The 19,034-nt window shown below is 39.6% G+C and overlaps 1 protein-coding gene across 7 annotated transcripts in view; it reads left to right on the top strand.

Moving 5' to 3' along the window:
• The window catches only part of LMO7 (LIM domain 7), a 135,763-nt gene that overhangs the window by 74,295 nt on the left and 42,434 nt on the right, over positions 1-19,034 (top strand). For all 7 annotated transcript variants that reach the window (XM_071549911.1, XM_071549896.1, XM_071549935.1 and 4 more), the window contains exons 5-7: positions 17,085-17,115; positions 17,516-17,629; positions 18,083-18,281. In XM_071549911.1, the coding sequence (XP_071406012.1) occupies positions 17,085-17,115; positions 17,516-17,629; positions 18,083-18,281 (344 nt within the window). The remainder of the gene's footprint in view (positions 1-17,084; positions 17,116-17,515; positions 17,630-18,082; positions 18,282-19,034) is intronic.

Below are 19,034 nucleotides of genomic sequence, written 5' to 3'. Positions count from 1 at the left end.
TTCAGGTTAATTTTTTTTCAGAAATTATACTCCTTTATGAAATAGAAGAAAACTTGGATTACTTAAGTGAGAACAGGAAAATCTGAACAATTCCAATTTTATACACAAAATGATGAGTTCTGGAATAACAGGGACTGCTCAGGGCTAAGATAAAGAGGTCAGGAGTTTGTAAATCCATCTATTCAGTGTTCAGTGCCAGTCAAAAAACAATGAAAACAATAACCAATCAAAACAACCCAAAACCCCAAAGAAACAAACAAAAAACCCCAAACAAAAACCCATTTGATAATTCAGTCAAGCAATCTATAAGTGTTAAGTTTTAGCAAGTATGGAACATTTTATGCAGAGCTGTCTGAAAAGATTAATAAAATCATGTTAGGTCTCTTAATCTAGGCCAGAATCTGACTACTTCTATACCTGACCAGGTTGTGCAATCCCAGGGAAAAAGATTATAATGAATTATTAGTAATTTAACATATGAGTTTTTCATTGATCCATTTGAAATTTCAGTAAAAGTTGCATAAGAATAATAAGAATGGCTGAAAGTCTCTTGTAATAAGCTGGTACGTGTATTTGCATATACTATATTCAGCATCATTACTTAAAACCTACTTTTGCTCTAAAAAGATCAGTTAATTTAAGAGGTTTTTGTTACTGATTTTGGCACTGGAAATATAACTGTAAGATCACACATCAGATGGTTATGTAGAAGGCACGCCCACACGGGTTGAATAAGCACAGAATAAGATGTATTGGTGATGATATTCCTCTGCTATGCTTGTCCTGCAAAACCCTCTCTCTCTCTGTGCAGAACATTTTATTCTTTGAAATCTGAGCTCTCCTCTGGTTTCGAATGTTAGCTGCTGATAAGAAATCATACAAAAGTCACTGGTGATTTACTAGTATTTGCCATTTCACTGCGATATTTTCATCCTTTAAATAAGGAAATAATCTGTTGCAAAAGGATGCTTTTTTTATATAAACAATTTGTCTTTCCTGAAACATTTTCCTCTTTCAGCTGTAAACAAATTCCTTAGTTAAATTTCAGTTTTCTCTAATACCATTTGAATAATTTGAGAATATATTCAATTAGCTAGTTTGATAAATAACCTGTATAGAAATCTCCTGTTATCCAGGTAATGTAGTCAGTCTAGTGTGGTGATCATGATACAATGATGTGACTGCATTTATAAATGACGACTTCTATTTTTTTTTATTCAATCTACTATTTCAGTAATTGGATAAGATTTTAAATCTCTGAATCTGGGGTGGGTGGCACCAAACAGCACGAGTCTGGGTGTCTGAGCTTTGCTTGATTGGGTACCATGTGAGTGATGGTTGCTTAGTCACTGCTCTCAGCTGTGCACTGGGCTGCCAGCATAGGAGGACTAAGGCAGGTACTCTCTGCTTATACTGTGACAAATGTCTGGCAAAGTTGAGGTCCTGGAGTGTGTCCAGAGAGGGGCAACAAAGCTTATGAAGTGTCTGTATCATGAGTCTGATGAGGAGTGGCTTGAGGGAAGGGGGTGGTTTAGCCTGGAGAAAAGGAAGCTCAGCAGGGACTGTATTGCTCTCCACAACTACCTGAAAGGAGGCTGTAGCAAGGTGGAGGTCAGTCTCTTCTCCAAAGTAACAAGTGACAAGCTAAGAAGTGGCCTCAAGTTATGTCTGGGGAGGTTTAGATTGGATATTAGAAAAAATATCTCAGTGAAAGGGTTGAGAAACATTGGAACAGGCTGTCCAAAGAAGTAGTGGAGTCCCCACCCCTGGAGACCTTTAAAACATTGTAGATGTGGCACTCAGGAACATGGCTTAGTGGTGGACTTGGCAGTACGAGATTTATGGTTGGACTCAGTGATCTTAAGGTCTTTTCTCACCTAAACAACTCAATGATTCTGGCTTAATTATGGTGCAGGAGGGGTGGAGAAGCAGTAAACAGTGGAAATTTCTTTTTGTCACCCCTTGCCCAGGAATGTATCTGTGTAGTTTCCATCATTTAAGACATATTACTGTCTGATCAAGTCAGGGTGGAGAGAGAGGGAGAGAGAGCAAGAGAGACAGAGGAGCCTGCTTTTATCTCCTGGGGAAGGAATATTTTTGGTGGATGTGTACTGAAGGCACATGAACATTACTTACAGAAGGAGCTTTTGTTTGCAGACTTTTTGTTGGGAAAGCAAATATGTTCAAGCTCCTGTAAACTGTTTGGTCAGGCTTAATTGCATGTAGATTTTGGCATGCAACGTTTAATGAAGCATTCTTATTATTCGTGCATCTGTAGTTGCAGGAGAGACTGTCCTCCTTAAAAAGCTGAAGTAAGAAGCAGTGGAAACAGTGGAAGAAAACTACTAAACTGTGGAGTTTTTCCTACTTTTGGCCATGAGAGAGTACTCCAGCTAATTAGTTCAGGTTATTTCGGCTCTTGATAATGTGACATTTTTGTTTGTGCAATTTTAAATTATGAAGATTCCCTTCAGTTTCAGAACAAGTGTATTGAGATTTCTTTTTTTTTTACTTTACCTGTAAAAAAATTATGGAATCTGCTTTAATTGTAAATGGAGAGGGGTACAATCTTAGTTTCTAGTTCCTTGGTTGTAGGTGGTCTTCATGCCACTGCCACTGTTGTTTGGAATAGCCTTCTGGTAACTCTTTAGCTAATTTGGGATACCCGGTAAAGATGCTTTCTCGCTGTTTTCATTCTCTATTGCTCAGATGTCTCTGCCAGGCAACCTGGAAAACAAACAGCAACACCAGGTCAGCGTCAAAGAGTGCACACTTTGAAGTAGGGGGCAGATGACGGTTGTAAGAGGTTAGTCTTTGATGGAATTACAAGAGGTAGTTGTAAAGGTTTCCATGCATTTGCTTATTAAGGTGTGTAATGCCCTGATCATTACATACAAAAAAATAATTAGTGGGTAATTATAAGAAAAAATTACCTTATACCTCCCTTGGTGGTGGAGAATACAGCAGAGATGAATTCATAGTCAGAATTTGAAAGCATGTAGCTCTTTAAGTGATTGTCAATACAGCAAGATACAGGAACAAAGAGAAGAATGTAAGACAAACTGGGTATAAATTATCAACTTAAGACTTGTAGAAGAGAGAGGGCAGAAAAAGAAATTGTCTCATTAAATAAAGTGAGTTGCAGTCTATTCTAATCTTTGTATCTGTAATAAAATTAATAATTATTCAAGAAAGTCAATACTGTGCTGTTGTGTTCATTGGATAATTACATGTTTATCTTTTCATAGGGAATTGCTATTTGGTTTAACTAAAGCTCTCTTACCTATGGTGGTGCTCCCTGACCAGTCTTCAACTTCTGAAAGCACTTTGCAAGGTTTTGTTGTGTTCATGAAGCACAGGATCCTCTATGCAAGCTAAAATTAGCAAAAATAAAAGCCTTTGTGAAGGAAGTAGAATTTCAAAAGAGTTTTTATTCCTGTAAGTTGCTCTGGAATCATGATTGTGCTGGTGAATGTATTTTTGAGAGGAATTGGTATGACAGTCAAAATGAGTGCATGCAAGATTTTACAAATTGAAAATCAGCACAAGCATTAATTTAAATGTGCATTTATGTATTTTAAACAGCCTGTTTACTTCACATCCAGTCAGTTGATTTCTATGCTATCAGCATTTGTCAATGCTAATATTTCCATGTCAGTGCTTAACACAAGAATAAATTTGGGAGTGCATTTGACAACAGTCCATTTTTTCTTTTGCAAAGAATAATACCTCTGTGCTTTTAATTTATTATTCTTTTCCTGGTGCCTTCCTGTTTAGAAGCATCGCATTATTTTTGTTGGTAATTTCATTATGCAAAAAAAGTTCAAATATATTCACTGTGTACCTATCCTGTGTCAGGGTTTTTCCTTCAGGGCTTTAAGTAATAACTATGTTACTTTTAATAATATTTCAAGTAATTACATACTTGACATTCTGTCCAGAGTTCATGCAACATTTCTGGATCTCTTTCCCTAGAAGAAGCTTCCGCAGATTCTTTCCTATCTAAAAAAAAAAAAAAAAATTGGGCTGCATATTTCTACATGTATTCAATGCGCTGTTTTTCAAGCAAAGAGATTTAAATGCAGAGTGGCAGAAGACTTCATATTTATCTTCTTTCTCTTTGAAAATTAAGTATATATGTCTATTGGACTGGTTCTGAATCAGTGCCTTTTAAAAAATTAGTGTCAAACATGGCTGATTGGTTATATCATGAGCTGGTTTTGATAGTACTGATGAGGCTTGCCTAACTCACACTGCAGTATAAGCTATTTTCTTAGTATCTTAGAAAACTTGTACACTGTGCTACTCTGCCATAAATGTATTTCCTTGATGATGAAGACTGTTTTATGTCTTTGTACCTTCACTTGCTAAAAAACCGCATCTATGACAGGGACTTTTATTAAATTTATCTTAAAAATATATAGTCTGGCAGGTTAAGTGGGCCACTAATTGCATCCACACTGAAATGTGGAAAGGATAATATATTGAGCACTCCAGCTATTTTTTCATGGCCACTTTCACCTCTAGCACTATGCAGCAAGAAAGTGAAAGTACATTGCGAAACATTTTCAGTGTTGTGTGGATAACATGGTCAACAGTTTGCCATCTGGCAATGAAACTTGATAATGCTCAAGCTTATCATCCATGTTTGTTATCTGTGGGTCAAAGGTATGTTCATCCCATTCTTTTCTCCTGTCCTTTATAGTGGTTACCTTCCTGTCAAGGAACAGCTGGGTTTTGCTGAGGTTTGACAACCTATTCCTAAGGCAGTGGCAGAGACTGATATATCCTCTCCTTATTAGAAATACTACTGGATATTCTTGCACTGCTCTGACTTAATTTCCTCTTGTAGCTCTGTTAGCCTGGAGTTGCAAAGAAGGAGGGGAGACCTTGGAAATTCTTCTGAGTCTCACTGTTGCAAGGTACATGTTGGTGATGAGACATCTGAGATGACTTGCTCTGTGCTTCTTCCCCAGCTGTAATTTGTTTCAGGTCTAATTAAGTATAATCAAGAGGAGAAACATCTGATTAGTTTTACTGAACTGCCTTTTAATTTTTCATCATGTCTGGATTATCAGTCTTTATTGGGGGATGATAAAGTCGGCTTTTCACCAAATTGTAGAACAATGAATATAGTGACTGCACTGTTGCTGTTGGGATTTCTTAATCAAACAAGGCCAAAAAATTGAGATCAAGAGGGCTACTCATAAACAATTCCAATGTAACAGTTCTGAATTTAGCAATTGCTGATGCAGCATGTGCCTACTGTCCATTGGGAAGCTGAGACTTGTAGCAAACTGGTGCCATTGACATAGTTTGCAGTTTAACCATTAGTTTGATAATCTTTGCAAGGATTAAATTCACAGGGTCTTGAGACACCCTTAGTTTTCAGGCACTGTGGATTCCTAGATGGGAGTCTAGGTTTTTTTAGCCTTACTTGAGTCAAAAGGAGTGCCTGCTCTCTGTGGAGGAGGGTTGTTGGAAGAAGAATTTGTAGAATAAACTCTTCAAGAGCCCCAGGGTTACTTATGTGTTATATTGGCTCTGAAGTTTGATTGACTTCTGGGAAGGATAGCTTACAACCACCATGTGTGTTTTAAGGAGCCTAATTCTCCAGTGCTTCATCTGGCTAGAGAGTTGGTGAAATTCTGCAGATGGCTAACTGTAATTTCCAAGAGTTCATGCAAGTAGTATCTTCTTTCTCATGAGAAGGAAGATTCCTAATTTAGCAGTTACTCATGCACTCATTAAAGATGTTGGGAATACTGCCATGGCCTCACTTGGAGCAGAATCGCATCATTTTGTTCCACTCCCTCCCTACCACCAGACTTAGTTGTAATAGCTTGTTGGAGCATTTTGGTGATGTCTTAATTGGTGTATTAAGCTTTTTTTTTCCCCTCAGTCATCAGTTTTGTGATACAAATTACATACTTCATGAGTACTGGTGAAAGAGAGGTGTGAGATCATCTGTAGTTCCTTGGCTAGAGTTGTTTTCCCATATCATTAATTTTGTTCAAGCTTTTATTCTCAGACTCCTCTAACTTTACAACAGAAACTCCTAAGTGACTAATAGCACATTTGGTTTCAGTAGGTTGGGATCCTCAGAACGGATGTTAATTCTTTAACTTGAGAAGTATATGGTCTAGTATATGTATATGGTATAAGACTAGCTTAACTTTTCTCCTCCCCTCACCCATTCTTCTTTGCCTCCCACACAGGCTTTCTAACATTCTGGCAAAGCAAGTATTTGGATTTGTACCCATTCTCTCACTTTACAGTAAAGAAGCATTCATTTTTCCAACATTAAAAACTTGGCCAGGAAACCTGGCCCAAAAACCTTAATGTTTTGAGCAAATGTTTAAAAATACCCTCTGACTTGGCTGTTCTAAGTAGCTTTAAAGCACTGTTTTCTTTTGGGATGGACAAATTCTTTTCCCCCCCAAAAAATGTAATTCAAAATGCTAATAGTTATACAGTATTACTGATAGTAACAAATTGAATTTAGACATTTCATATGTTAGATAAATAAATCTGATGCCATAAAGAATCTGAACCAGAATAGTTGCATCTTTAAGGAGCTACCTTAGTTGTGGATGTTGCAGGAGCTGAGGATGGGAGGTGGGAGTTATAGCAAATATGGAAAATAATATGTACTTTTCTCACATCTTGTCTGCTCCCTAAAAGAAAATGACACATTTTTGCTTAGAGTACTACACTTTGTGAATTTTACTTGATTGTTATATCTTGGTTTTGTTTTAAATTCTGTTGCTTCTTCATGCCATGTCTTCTGGGAGAGCTGGTTCAAGGGAATACATCCTCTTCCATTATTCTTTTCTCAAAGCTTGCATAGATTAATATTTGACTTTGCATTAGTTGAAGAGCTCTCTCCTGACTCTAAATACGATTTTGCAAATGCAGACAGATCAGCAAAAGATAGGAAATAATAAAGTTCAGTTGCATTTTTTTGCCTCACTCCTTTTGGGCATATTTGCTCATCCTATGTTAGTAGAGAACTGACTTAAATAGAGAGAAGTCAGGTTTAGTCCGTGTTTCATGCTGTTGTGCTCTGTGTGATGAGTGATGATGATGTGCTCTGTGTTGCTATGGTAACACAAAGAAACACAGAGAAAATATGGCAAAATTCCAAAGAGGAAGCATTGTAATTTTTTTCAGTGCTTCTTACTTGCTCATGAAATATTTTGCCAAAATATTACTGAGAAAACCCAGTAGTTCTTTAAAGTTTTTATTCCAAATGTAGACACTAAACTACATGATTCAGTCGTGCAGTATTAATTTACTTAAGGAAAGATTCCAGTGTCACTTTGTTTCCATAATATATATTATGGAATAAGCTGCTCTTACCTTGTACCTTCTTTTTTTTTCATTTTTGCTTTGTCCATCTCTAGAAATAAATCTAAATTTTTTCCAAAGTCCTAGTTTTATGGCTCTTTCCCCAAAGCTGTGCTTTTAGTAATCCCCTGTTAAATTGCAGAAGAACAAAAAGAACATTATTTCTTTAATAATATGGCAAAAGTTGAGAATAAAAAGAGGGGCTGGCATTCACACTGCCCATATTCTATGTCCTCCTGTGCAACAATTTGGCCATACCTGCATTGGGGAATTGCTCTGGAGGAAAAAGTGAGCCATTAAAAATCTGTGAAGTGACTCCCAGGTGCTGCAAATCTCATGTAGCCCCAAAATGCAGGAGGTCTGCCTCTTCTCCAGAGGTTATCTATCCTCATGCATATACCTAGCATTTGGCTTTCCTGTGGAGATGGCACTGGAGTCGACTGAATTCCAGATTACTTCCTGTTCTTGGGCCCTGAATAGGACATCTGTAGCTTCTGCTGCTAACTCTGAGTCACCTTTGCCCTGAATTGTTTTCCCTGCATGTGTTATAACAACAGCAACTGAGCAGATACCTGTTTGGATGGGTGAAACTGGATGTTAGCACAGGCACAAACTTAACAATACCCATTGTAAGTTACTGTCAGTCACATGTTTGCTTTATCAGAGCATATGTTCATTGCCAAATATCTGATATAATTTATAGAGTATAGACTTGAGTTCTTGTTTTTTATCTACTTTGCACAGTCTGAGATATAAAATAAACCTTGCTTTTGAGTGTTATAAGCCGTGGTGGTAAACTGTTTCACTTATACACAAGGCACTTATATATCACCACCTGTTTTTGCTTGACAGAAAAATAACAAAGAATTACATTTACTAGATCTTTCCCTGGGCATGGACCAAGGGAGGAGGTTCAGTGAAGGTGGTGGTTGGGGTGTTTTTTAACTCCTCCCTGTATACAGAGGTTATAAAAATCGCTTTGTCTCTCTGAACAAGCAAATTTGACTGCCACATCCTAGCACTTCCCAGGGGACCACATCTGAATTTATCCAAATTGAACATTGTATTAATCCAGGGGGTTGAGTGTAAGAGAGTGCACAGAGGCAGTTGCTATGGAGTAGTTGGTAGGTGAAAAATTTTTCACCTTAACTTCCCTTGCAATAACTTGTTTACCCATACCTGGAGTGGGTGCAGAGGTGTCTGAGCAATGTATTGTGGGAATAAATGGGTCAGTATTGGGGTGCTGTTCTAAAAAATTACCTCTATCATCTGTGTGTGGGAAGAGGGGATGTTGAAATACTCCAGTTAGGTGCAAGAGTTGGGAGTAAAAAGGACAACACTTTTGGAAATATTTAGTAATGGCAAAGAAGCATCAGGCAGTAGAGAAAGTAAATTTTGGTTTTGTCTTGAAAAAATGCTAACTGTGAGTTGCCATGGTTGCTGCAGCTTAGCTAAAGGAAATAATAGACTCCATACCTTTTTTTTTAAATAATGCTGTTGAACTATTTTTGAGCAAACTAACAGCTGCTCGTTTTTGTGGGTTTGCATATATATCTAAAAACTTACACAATTGCACTTAATTGCCTATTTTGATACTCCCCAGATATACCAACAGTTTATTTTGGAAAGATTTCTGGCACAATTGTGTGTTCCCCATGTTGATTTCTTTTCAAATTAGTCTACAAAATTTACACAACATGGTCTAGATTAGTGTGGGAGAATGAAGGTAAGGGATCTTCAAAACTAAATGCAAGAGAAGTTAACGTAAGTGGTGACCCTGGTGATAAACAGGATGAGATCAAGGGAGGAGGAAGTATAAAATTTCAACATTTTGAGAAGATACAAGAAAGGAAGAAGGTAGAAGTGGGGTAAAATTTAATATAATCATTGTGCAAAGGTCAACTGAATTGTGTACAGGTTATAAGAAAAAAAAAGCATCAGGGAGACAGAGAGATTCAGATAAATAGAGAGATATGATGGCTATCTATCAATTTATCTAAATTACTGTGTTTATTAAAGTAGTTTTTTCTTGAGAAGCAATTCATTTCACTTATGAAATTAAAAAGTCCTCTAGAATATGAACACACTGATTTCCTTTGAGAAGTTGTATCACTTCATGTGAGCTGGGAGTCAACTGCACAACTTCTAATACTTAATAATTTTTCATAAAAGTCAATGGATGTTCTCATGCTCCTTGGCCAAAGGTTATGGCACGTGATCACTAGTCTTCAGAAATAAAAACCCTGCTATTTATTTTTGCATAGGTACTAGCCCAGACCTGAAATTTATAGACACCAGTGCAGGCAGGAGAAACATTCTAGATTTGTGCTGGAGAAACCAAGCAAACAAAAAAGTACTAGGTACATGGTTTAATTGCCTGGAATTAGTGAAGCTGCTGAGTTTTAGGAGGTTTTAGGAATGGAATAAGAAAAAGACACAAAAAGGGACCAGTCAACAAAGCTACACTAATTATAAATCTTTAGAATCATTTATGTGGGAAAAGACCTCTAAGATCGAGTCCAACTTGAGTTTTCTTAAAATAGCTTAATACTTGAGCAGGAAGATGCAGGATCCTATCAGTCTCCTCTTAGATGCAGCAACAACTTGCAGAGAATGCCCCATTCTGTTTCCTCTGCCCACCCCTCAGACAAAGGCCAAGGACAGCTCAGGATATCATCCAGGCTCCTCTGCATAGGCTTGTTCTTCTGTGGGACTTATTTTTATTTTTTATTTGACAGGCAAGCATTCTTCCCTACAAAATACTAGTTTTCTCTTTAGGAAAACCTCTGGATTAGACTGGGATATGAGGAAGCTGGCAGAGATGGACCACCCAGGGAGGGGTCGGAAAAGAGCATGAGGAAATGGATAATGTTATCCTCTGGTGTCTTGCTGGGGTTGATGCACTTTTCTAGAAGTGCCTGTTTTTGTTTTGATAAGGTATTTAAGAATGGTGTGGAAACATAATCTGTGAGATCAACAAGGAAGAGCTATGCTCAAGGGGCAGTGTGAGAGGACAGGCTCTGAAGTGATGGGAGTTGATGCATTCCCGTGGAGGGTGTTGGCTGTGTTCCCTCTCTGCCTTTCCGTTCCCGGGCATCTCTTCTCCACCCCTCAGCCCTTTCATTAGTAGGTGAGGGCACAGGGTGGGGACTGGCTGCTCAGTCGTTGAGGCCTATTGAACTTCTTACTGTCAGCCAGGGGTTTTGTGGGGACACAGAAAAAGGCTTTCTGCTGTCATTTTATACCTGACTCTGTGTGCTCTTCTAAGCACATTGGGTCCAGTGGATCTGTTGCTATGGAAAATGCACATGCTTTTTATAATCAAGTAGAAAGGTGCATTTCCAAAAGCTGTTCTCAAACTCAGCAGCCTTAACCCAACTGGTATTTCCAGTGTTCTCAGCAGTGAGCTGGAGCTCTCGGGGTTGAATATCAATTTGCTATGGATCTAAGTGCTGGAGGAATGTCCTCATGTTTCTGTACCCATGCAGCAACCACATCTTCCACTGGAGCCTTTCTATTCTCAGCAGCATGTGGGAATTCATTGAAATCCGATAGCAGCAATATTAATAGCAGTTGAGTAGGTGGCCAAAGAGACTGAAATTTAGCACAAGCTCGCTGCTGGTTGGACAGGCAGCATCTGTCTCCTTCGCAGCATACCTCGCCGAGGGTGGAGAAATCCTTTAAGTCCTACGACGTCTTCCTCTGAATCGTAAGTGAAGCTGGTCGGTGTAAAGCTGGAGTGCCTGGAGCTTGGCAAGGAGCTCGGGAGTGGTCTTGTCTTCAGTGTGCTGATCTGCTCCAGCTCCTGGGCCAGGGTATGGCTCTTCCAAATCTTTCAAATGGCATCTTGAAGGGGCAACTGCTGCCTTGGTGGATGGAAATTCAAAGGGAGAGCACCAATACTTCTTTTTAAACAGGAATATATTCAAGTCCTGTGTTTGTGAGATCTGTGGTACATACAGAGGAAGGGACAGAAAAACAGATTGGCAGCTGTTGGGGTTTCTGAAGTATTTGTCACCAAGGAGTGGGTTTGGCATTGGGCAGGGTGCATTTGTCACTGGCACATTCCTTTCTGTCAGTGGGAGTGTCCCTGTCCTTTCTTTCTTCCCGTAAATGGGTTGAGATTTGTCTTATCTCTTTGGACATGACCACATGTAGTCTTGGCAGCTAACCCTCATTTAGGGGAGGAGGATACTCTGTTCAAACTTGCTTTTTTTTTTTTAATTGTTGTTTGATACCTGTATTTAGATGTGTTTCTATATAAGAAACAGACATGTAGAAAACCACATTCTCTGAATGGGATGCTGTAAAATAATCTTCCAGAATTTTGCACAGACTTCTGGGTGTTTTGGTTTTGGTCTTGAGCTCCACCTTGTTGTTCTTCCTGGAAAATAATAAAAGTGAAGTGTCAAAGTGGATTTGACATCATGAGTTGCTAGTGGCTAGAATTTAATACATGTTAGGATGTGGGGAAACCAAACCATATAGTGTGTTAGAAATATAAAATCCAGACTACCGTGTTCATTGTTTAAAAGTTTTGGAATAAGTCAGAAATAAAAGTAGCTCTTTAAAATGCACTGCTATTTTGTAAGGATCATTTCTTATATTACTGTGGTCTGCTAGCTCCTGTAAGGTTTTTGATTATCTACAGTTAAAAAAACCCCTTAAATTTGCCATAGTGAGTAAAAACAAATACTTGCGAACTTTCCTTAGTCCTCAGAAACAGAAAGCACGGAGCACATTTGGCTGAGGTCATCACATGGGGACTGTCATGATACTGGTGTGTGGAGCAGAGTCCTCCTCCACCAGCCCCCTGCCCACTCCTCTGTCCTCTTGCCAGGGTGCTAGTGCAGTTGTATGATCATGCTCTGAAACAGACCAGCATGGTAATTTGGGGTTTGAAAATGTATATTAGGAAAAACCCAAACAAAGAAATGGGTACAGCCCTCTGGTCCTGATGGGCAGCATGGAACTGTAGAGTGATTCAGAGGTGTGTTGGCATAACCACGGGAGCAGCAAACAGGAGCGGCTGGAAGGGAAAGGGAGATCAGGAAATCCTTAAACGCAAGCTGCTGCCAAAGCCTTTGTATTGTCAGGCTAGGGCCTTGGTGACTAATTCTGCTATTTAACCTTGAGCAAACAGTGGAGCTGAGAATAAATTCCTTGAGCTGTGGCTCAGCATGCTGATCTGCTGTGCCACTTTGCTTTATTCTTGGAGAGTGGTCTTCTTTAGAGAAACATCTGTGGGTTCATGCTGTCTGTGAGTAAGTGGTGTTTGTCAGTATGTGTTGTGTTGAAATATAATGGAGGTATTTTGTCTCTAAGTATATAACAGAGGAACAAGTGAGAACTATTTCTGTCCCATTTGTCTCTTTTCTGTTTGCTGAAGGATTAATGTAGATGATATGATTTACACGGAAGGTGTTATTTCTCCACATGTGGTTATTTCACATCTTTTTTTGTCACTGTTCAACTTGGATTTATGCAGTTGTGGTTCACAATTATAATATCGCCCACGTGTTTTCTATTGCCCTTTAGACTTCTGTGCTATGTTTGGGAGATCTTTTCCAGGATGGCTAATCTTAAAGTTGTAAACTTTTGCTGAAACCAGCTGAGGTTCACATTTTGTGAATCAAGAGTTCTACTTTTACAATTTTGAAATCTCTTAGCTGGAATTTGGTATTAGGGTTTAGCAGACTTCTTTCACAGTAGCCAAATGTAGGATTGGCATTTATTTGCGTTGATGAAAATACTTTAGCAATTAGACTACCCCTTTGGTTCCTAGAATAGCTTTCATAGGACAAATATCTCTGCAAGCAGTTTGTGTGTGATTCAATGCTATAGCCTTATGTTCAAAATAGGGTGGTAACTGTCCAAAAGTATTTAAAAAGCTTAGAAGCTACATTGCGGAAGTTCTTGTGCTCCATCTTCTGAACGGTTTATTGAAATACAGTGTGAGAAACTGAGTGTTTCAGCTCTGTGTGTTTAGAGCCAGACCTGCAAAAGGGAGTGGAGGCGAGAGCAGGAGCTTGCTTTTGAATAAAACAGGTTGTCGGAGAACTTAAAGTGCCATGCCTCCTCTCCCAGCAGTGAAGAACTTGCTATGCTTGCGATTGGTACCTCTATCTGGTCCCCTACTATGAACTGTAGATGTTCAGAGATACACATAAGACCCCAGTTGAATTCTTTGCATGGGTTTAGGAGGGGCAGGTCCTGTCTGACCAACCTGATCTCTTTTTACGATCAGGTGACCCACCTGGTGGATGAGGGGATGGCTGTGGATGTGGTCTGTCTGTACTTCAGCAAGGCCTTTGACACTGTCTCCCATAATATACTCCTGGAAAAGCTGGTAGCCCATAGCCTGGACAAGTGTAGCCTCTCCTGGATTAGGAGCTGGCTGGAGGGTCGGGCCCAGAGAGTGCTGGTGAACAGAGCTGCATCCAGCTGTCGGCTGGTCACTAGTGGTGTTCCCCAGGGGTCTGTGTTGGGTCCAGTCCTGTTTAACATCTTTATTGATGATTTAGATGAGGGGATTGAGTCCATCATCAGCAAATTTGCTGATGACACCAAGCTGGGAGGGAGTGTCGACCTGCTGGAAGGCAGGAGGGCTCTGCAGAGGGATCTGGATAGACTTGAGAGATGGGCTGATTCCAATGGGATGAAGTTCAACAAGGCCAAGTGCCGGGTCCTGCACTTTGGCCACAACAACCCCCTGCAGCACTACAGGCTGGGCACAGAGTGGCTGGAGAGCAGCCAGGCAGAAAGGGACCTTGGAATACTAATTGACAGGAAGCTCAACGTGAGCCAACAGTGTGGCCAAGAAGGCCAATGGGATCCTGGCCTGTATCAAAAATAGCATGGCCAGCAGGACCAGGGAAGTGATCCTTCCCCTGTACTCTGCATTGGTGAGGCCACACCTTGAGTACTGTGTTCAGTTCTGGGCCCCTCAGTTCAGAAAAGAAAACTGAGGTGCTGGAGCGAGTCCAGAGAAGAGGAACAAGGCTGGTGAAGGGACTGGAGCACAAGTCCTATGGGGAGAGGCTGAGGGAGCTGGGGTTGTTTAGCCTGGAGAAGAGGAAGCTCAGAAGTGACCTCATCACTGTCTAGAACTACCTGAAGGGAAGTTCTAGCCAGGTTGGGGCTGGTCTCTTCTCCCAGGCACTCAGCAATAGGACAAGGGGGCACGGGCTTAAGCTCTGCCAGGGGAAATTGAAATTGGTTATCAGAAAAAAATTCTTTCCAGAGAGAGTGCTCAGGCATTGGAATGGTCTGCCCAGAGAGGTGGTGGATTCACCATCCCTAGAGATTTTTAAACGCAGATTGGACGTGACGCTGAATGCCATGATCTAGTAAATGGACTGGAGTTGGACCAAGGGTTGGACTCGATGATCTCAGAGGTCTTTTCCAACCGAATCAATTCTATGATTCTATGAAATATAAAGACAACTGAATATTATTATCCGAGATCTCAAGGAAAGCAGAAGTGAACGCCATCATGTTCAGTCACCTAGCTTTTTGGTCTACAGGAAGCTTGGCATCCTTTATGATATGGGCTCCAACTGGTTGAAGGCAGATTTCTCACTCCTTACTGGGCTGCTGAAGTTTGGGAGCAAGCTTTAAAGCATCTTTAGCAAGGGCATGCATGGTCTCTGCTTTCTAAGTGCAAACAAAGACAGAAATTCTCCTAATGAAAGGTTTTGAAGGTAAAGAATGTAAAACTTTAAAATGCTCTCTATTGGGTATGAGAAGTGTAGTGTTGGGAAATCAACCTGCCATTGCACCTTAGGTCACAGCCATAGTGTGTCCTGCAATATGGACATTGGACAAGAAGTCAGCCTACTGAAAAATTAGTCTGCAATGAAAAAAGAATAGCAATGTGTTTTGGAAGGGACTAAACAAAACCAAATGTGCAGTTATTTCACATTAAAGAAGAAGGGTTCTTCCTTGTCTGTGAAAAAGAAGTCACTGAGTACAGAACCAGAGGCATCTCTGGCATATAACATTAAGGAAGCTCCAGGCAAGGACTGTACGGGTCAGATCCACCTCAGGACTTTGTATGCCTGGTAGCCTGATTTCTTTACGATGTGGGGATGGGCAAGGCAATTACAGCTCTCAAACTAGGAAGAAAGAAGGAGGGACGATCTATGTCCCTGATGGTTGTCACATCGCATTGAGTATTACATTTCCGTGAAGAGCGCTGCTTGCACTAACCAAGCCCTGGCATCATTTCACTAACTCATAACTGTCTCGCGAATGGCTTATTCTACCTTTTTTTCTGTAACCTTTGACTAGCTTGTTCCTAAACAGGCAGCAACAGGATAGGTACTCTGGTAAATTGTTACCCTGTTATGGGACTGCACAAGCCTTTCTGCTGCTGTATGTGAAGTCTTTGCTTTTTTGTTTGAACCTCTTCACTGTGCTGCGTGTAAAGCTTACAGCTGAACCAGGTCCAAACCAACATTTGGAGCAGGTGAAAAGTTGTTTCTCAGTATTTAAGCCATTTGTACTTCCATAACTGCTGGCACTGCAGGCAGGAGTGTTGTTCAGCCTTTGTCTGCAGTTCAACCCCTGAGTATTTTCACCTGATGACTAGGTTTGTGTTACCCCACCTTTGTGAACCTCCCATTCAAAAGGTTTTTTTCTTCTTGTTCTTAAAATGAGCAGGAGGACAACAGGACCACAATGAGTATGCCTTGGTACATTTCCAAGGTGTGCTACAGACTGTGGATGTATATATAAAAGCTTACTAATAGTGATTGCATATGTTTTCAGTATTTTTTGAAACCCACGTGTTTATAAAAAAGAAACAAACCTCTCCTTCCCACCCTACAGTATCACTTTCCAGATGTCTCACTTTCAGTTTCTCCTTTTTTTGTCTGAAAAGTTTTCTTTAGTCTAAAGTGTTCTCTGTGTTTGAGGCAAATACCTTAGAAAACACTACAATCAGGGAAAAAGTTACAATTCAATCTTCTTTTGCCTGGAATTGGAGATCTGAGGTTGTTCAGTGGGAGAGAAGGATGTTTCAGGGAGACCTTACAGCAGCCTTGCATCACCTAAAGGGAGCCTACAGGAAAGCCAGAGAGGGACTTTTTATGGGGACATGTAGTGATAGGACAAGTTTAAATGACTAAACTAAAAGAGAGTGTAGGTTTAGATTAGATATTGGAAAGAAATTCTTTACTTTGAGGGTGGTGAGGCACTGGCATGGGTTGTCCAGAGAAGTTTTGGATGCTCATCCCTGGAAGTGTTCAAGACGGGGTTGGGTGGTGCTTTGAGTAAAGTGATCTAGTGGAAGGTGTCCTTGCCCATGGTGGAGAGGTTGAAACTAGATGATTTTTAAGATCCCTTCCAACCCAAATCATTGTATGATCTTCCTGGCTAATAGGGGTTTTATTTCCCAAAGTCGTCAACTTGTTTTCCCCTTCTATTTTGTTAATAACTAAATTAAAGCTATTAAAAAAGCTTAGAGCCTTTCTGTGTACTTCTCAAAACAGAATCTGTAGTAGATTGGCTAGTTGCTCACTCTGTATGTAACCATTGAAATAGTACAGAATTTTGACTATGTATTCAAAGCAAAATGTTTTTATTTCTTTTGGAACAGTCATAGTTGCATATTTTATATTGACCGCTGATTGGTCTTGAAACTTTTTAAATCTTGAATAATTAAATTTTAAGTCAGCTATTTTAAAACATTTTCCTTTCTTTTCTTTTTCTCACTCCCTGCCCTGCTGCAGACCAGAGGAAACCAACAGAAGAGTGAAAAATGTAAGACACGTCTACTTTGATGTTTTCTGAAACAATTTCACACTAATGCTGATTCATTATTTTTAAATACTTCTGTTTATGGTAATATTATGTTTACGTTATTCTTCACCTATTCATTTATCTTGCACAAATTAGTGCCATTTTATGATGATCTCTGTGGCTTACTTTGCCAAATCAGTGTAATAATTGGAAACAGTACTTACATCCGCTTACTTTACGTAATAGATGAGATGAATTGTAACACTCTCTAATTGGTTTTGCTGGTGCTCATAACTAAGACTGTAAGCAAGATTTCATTGTGTAAACATCTCTAGCAGCATGCTGAGATTCTTTGATACTGGTACATTGTATGAGAGGAAAGTAATTAAGTTTGTATTTAGTTTTGTTTGTTTCTTTTTAGGTTTTGATTACATTATACTGGCTTGGAAGAAAAGCCCAAAGTAGCCCCCATTATAATGGTCCATACCTCAATCTTAAAGCGTTTGAGAAGTTATTAGGACAAGCATTGACTAAGGTAAGGAATCCAAAAAAGGACACTAAACAAATAGTCTGAATTTTGTAGTTAAACATTACAGCATCGATTCTAAACAGTCTCTTGGGAGTTTAATTTTATTCTTAGTTTGGACAATATAGTAATGTATTTTATTTGTTTGTTTGCTATCAAGGTCCATGTGAAAGGAATGATTTTTAGCTTACATTGGTTCTTCTGCTACCCATATGATTACACCTGCTGTGATTGATGTGGTAGATTGTGAAGAGCCCAGTCTCGATTCCCTTTGACTGAGATACGAGAAATTTAAGACCTTGTATTGAATCTCCTATCCAAGATTTGTGTTGTTTTTAGGGGGTTGCATTAGTCTTTGCTGAAGTTTGTTCATGAACTCAAAATGCATTTTAAAAAATTTTGAGTTAAAACCATTTGCATCTTAAATTATTGTAAAAGACCTTTAAAAACTTACTCTCATAGGCACTTGAAGAGTCCAGCCACCTGAACAGAAGTGGCAGGGATAGTGGATACGGTGATATTTGGTACACTGACCGGGGAGAGCCCTTTTCGTCTTCAGCCAGCCATAAAAGAGACGATTCCTTCGATAGCTTGGACTCTCTTGGTTCAAGATCCTCCACAAGCTTTTCATCAGATATAACCTTGAAAGGTGGCAGTGAAGGTATGTTTTCCTCTTTAAAATTCTTGTCTTGACATGTGTTATATGAGTGTACGAGAAGACACTGTGTGAACCTAATACTTGGATGTCCCATACTTAAATTGGCTGGCAAGTCAACTTTAGTTTTGTAACTGCTGCAGCTGCATTTTGCTTATACAAATATCAGCCTTTAGCAGTTGGTAGAAACAAAGGACTGCTCACACAAATCTTCCTGGGAGGGTTTGCTGGAACTCTTGCTCTCATGGCTGCATTCGGGTGTGTGTATGTGCAGGGTTCCATAAGGGAAATTGGTAGAAAACAGATCTTGATGGGTTGACCTAAAATTCATCAGTTAACCAGTTGCAAAAGTCTCCTGCCTTGTTCCTAGGGTGCTTGTGTCAAACTTCTATGTCTTCACTTCATTTGTGAATATTGAATATTCAATGGGGTCTTCCCACCAGGTTGAAAACTGGATAGTATTTGTTACTTTTGCTAGTTTATCATGAAAGTAAAGATAACAAGAAGACAGATTGTGACATTGATTCCCTAAAGCTCTATTCTAACCTGTGTTTCTCTGCCAGTTTTGAAGTTTAATATGAACTTGTAGTCTAAATTCAAGTAATGAAGATTGTGAGCTTTTGGGTTTTGTTTCATGTGAATAAAATAAAATCACTGGGCAGAGGCCACGTGAAGCATTTCTGATCTGAGCAAAACAACGTGTTGCCGTGTTACATGTGTGACACATGCTGGTCTTCTACTGGGCATTAATCTGGTGAG

This window comes from Pithys albifrons, chromosome 1, assembly GCF_047495875.1.
Source record: "Pithys albifrons albifrons isolate INPA30051 chromosome 1, PitAlb_v1, whole genome shotgun sequence".
Taxonomy (NCBI): Eukaryota; Metazoa; Chordata; class Aves; order Passeriformes; family Thamnophilidae; genus Pithys; species Pithys albifrons.
The sequence above is the reverse complement of the archived record's forward strand: the minus strand, read 5'-3'. Positions and strand labels throughout refer to the sequence as shown.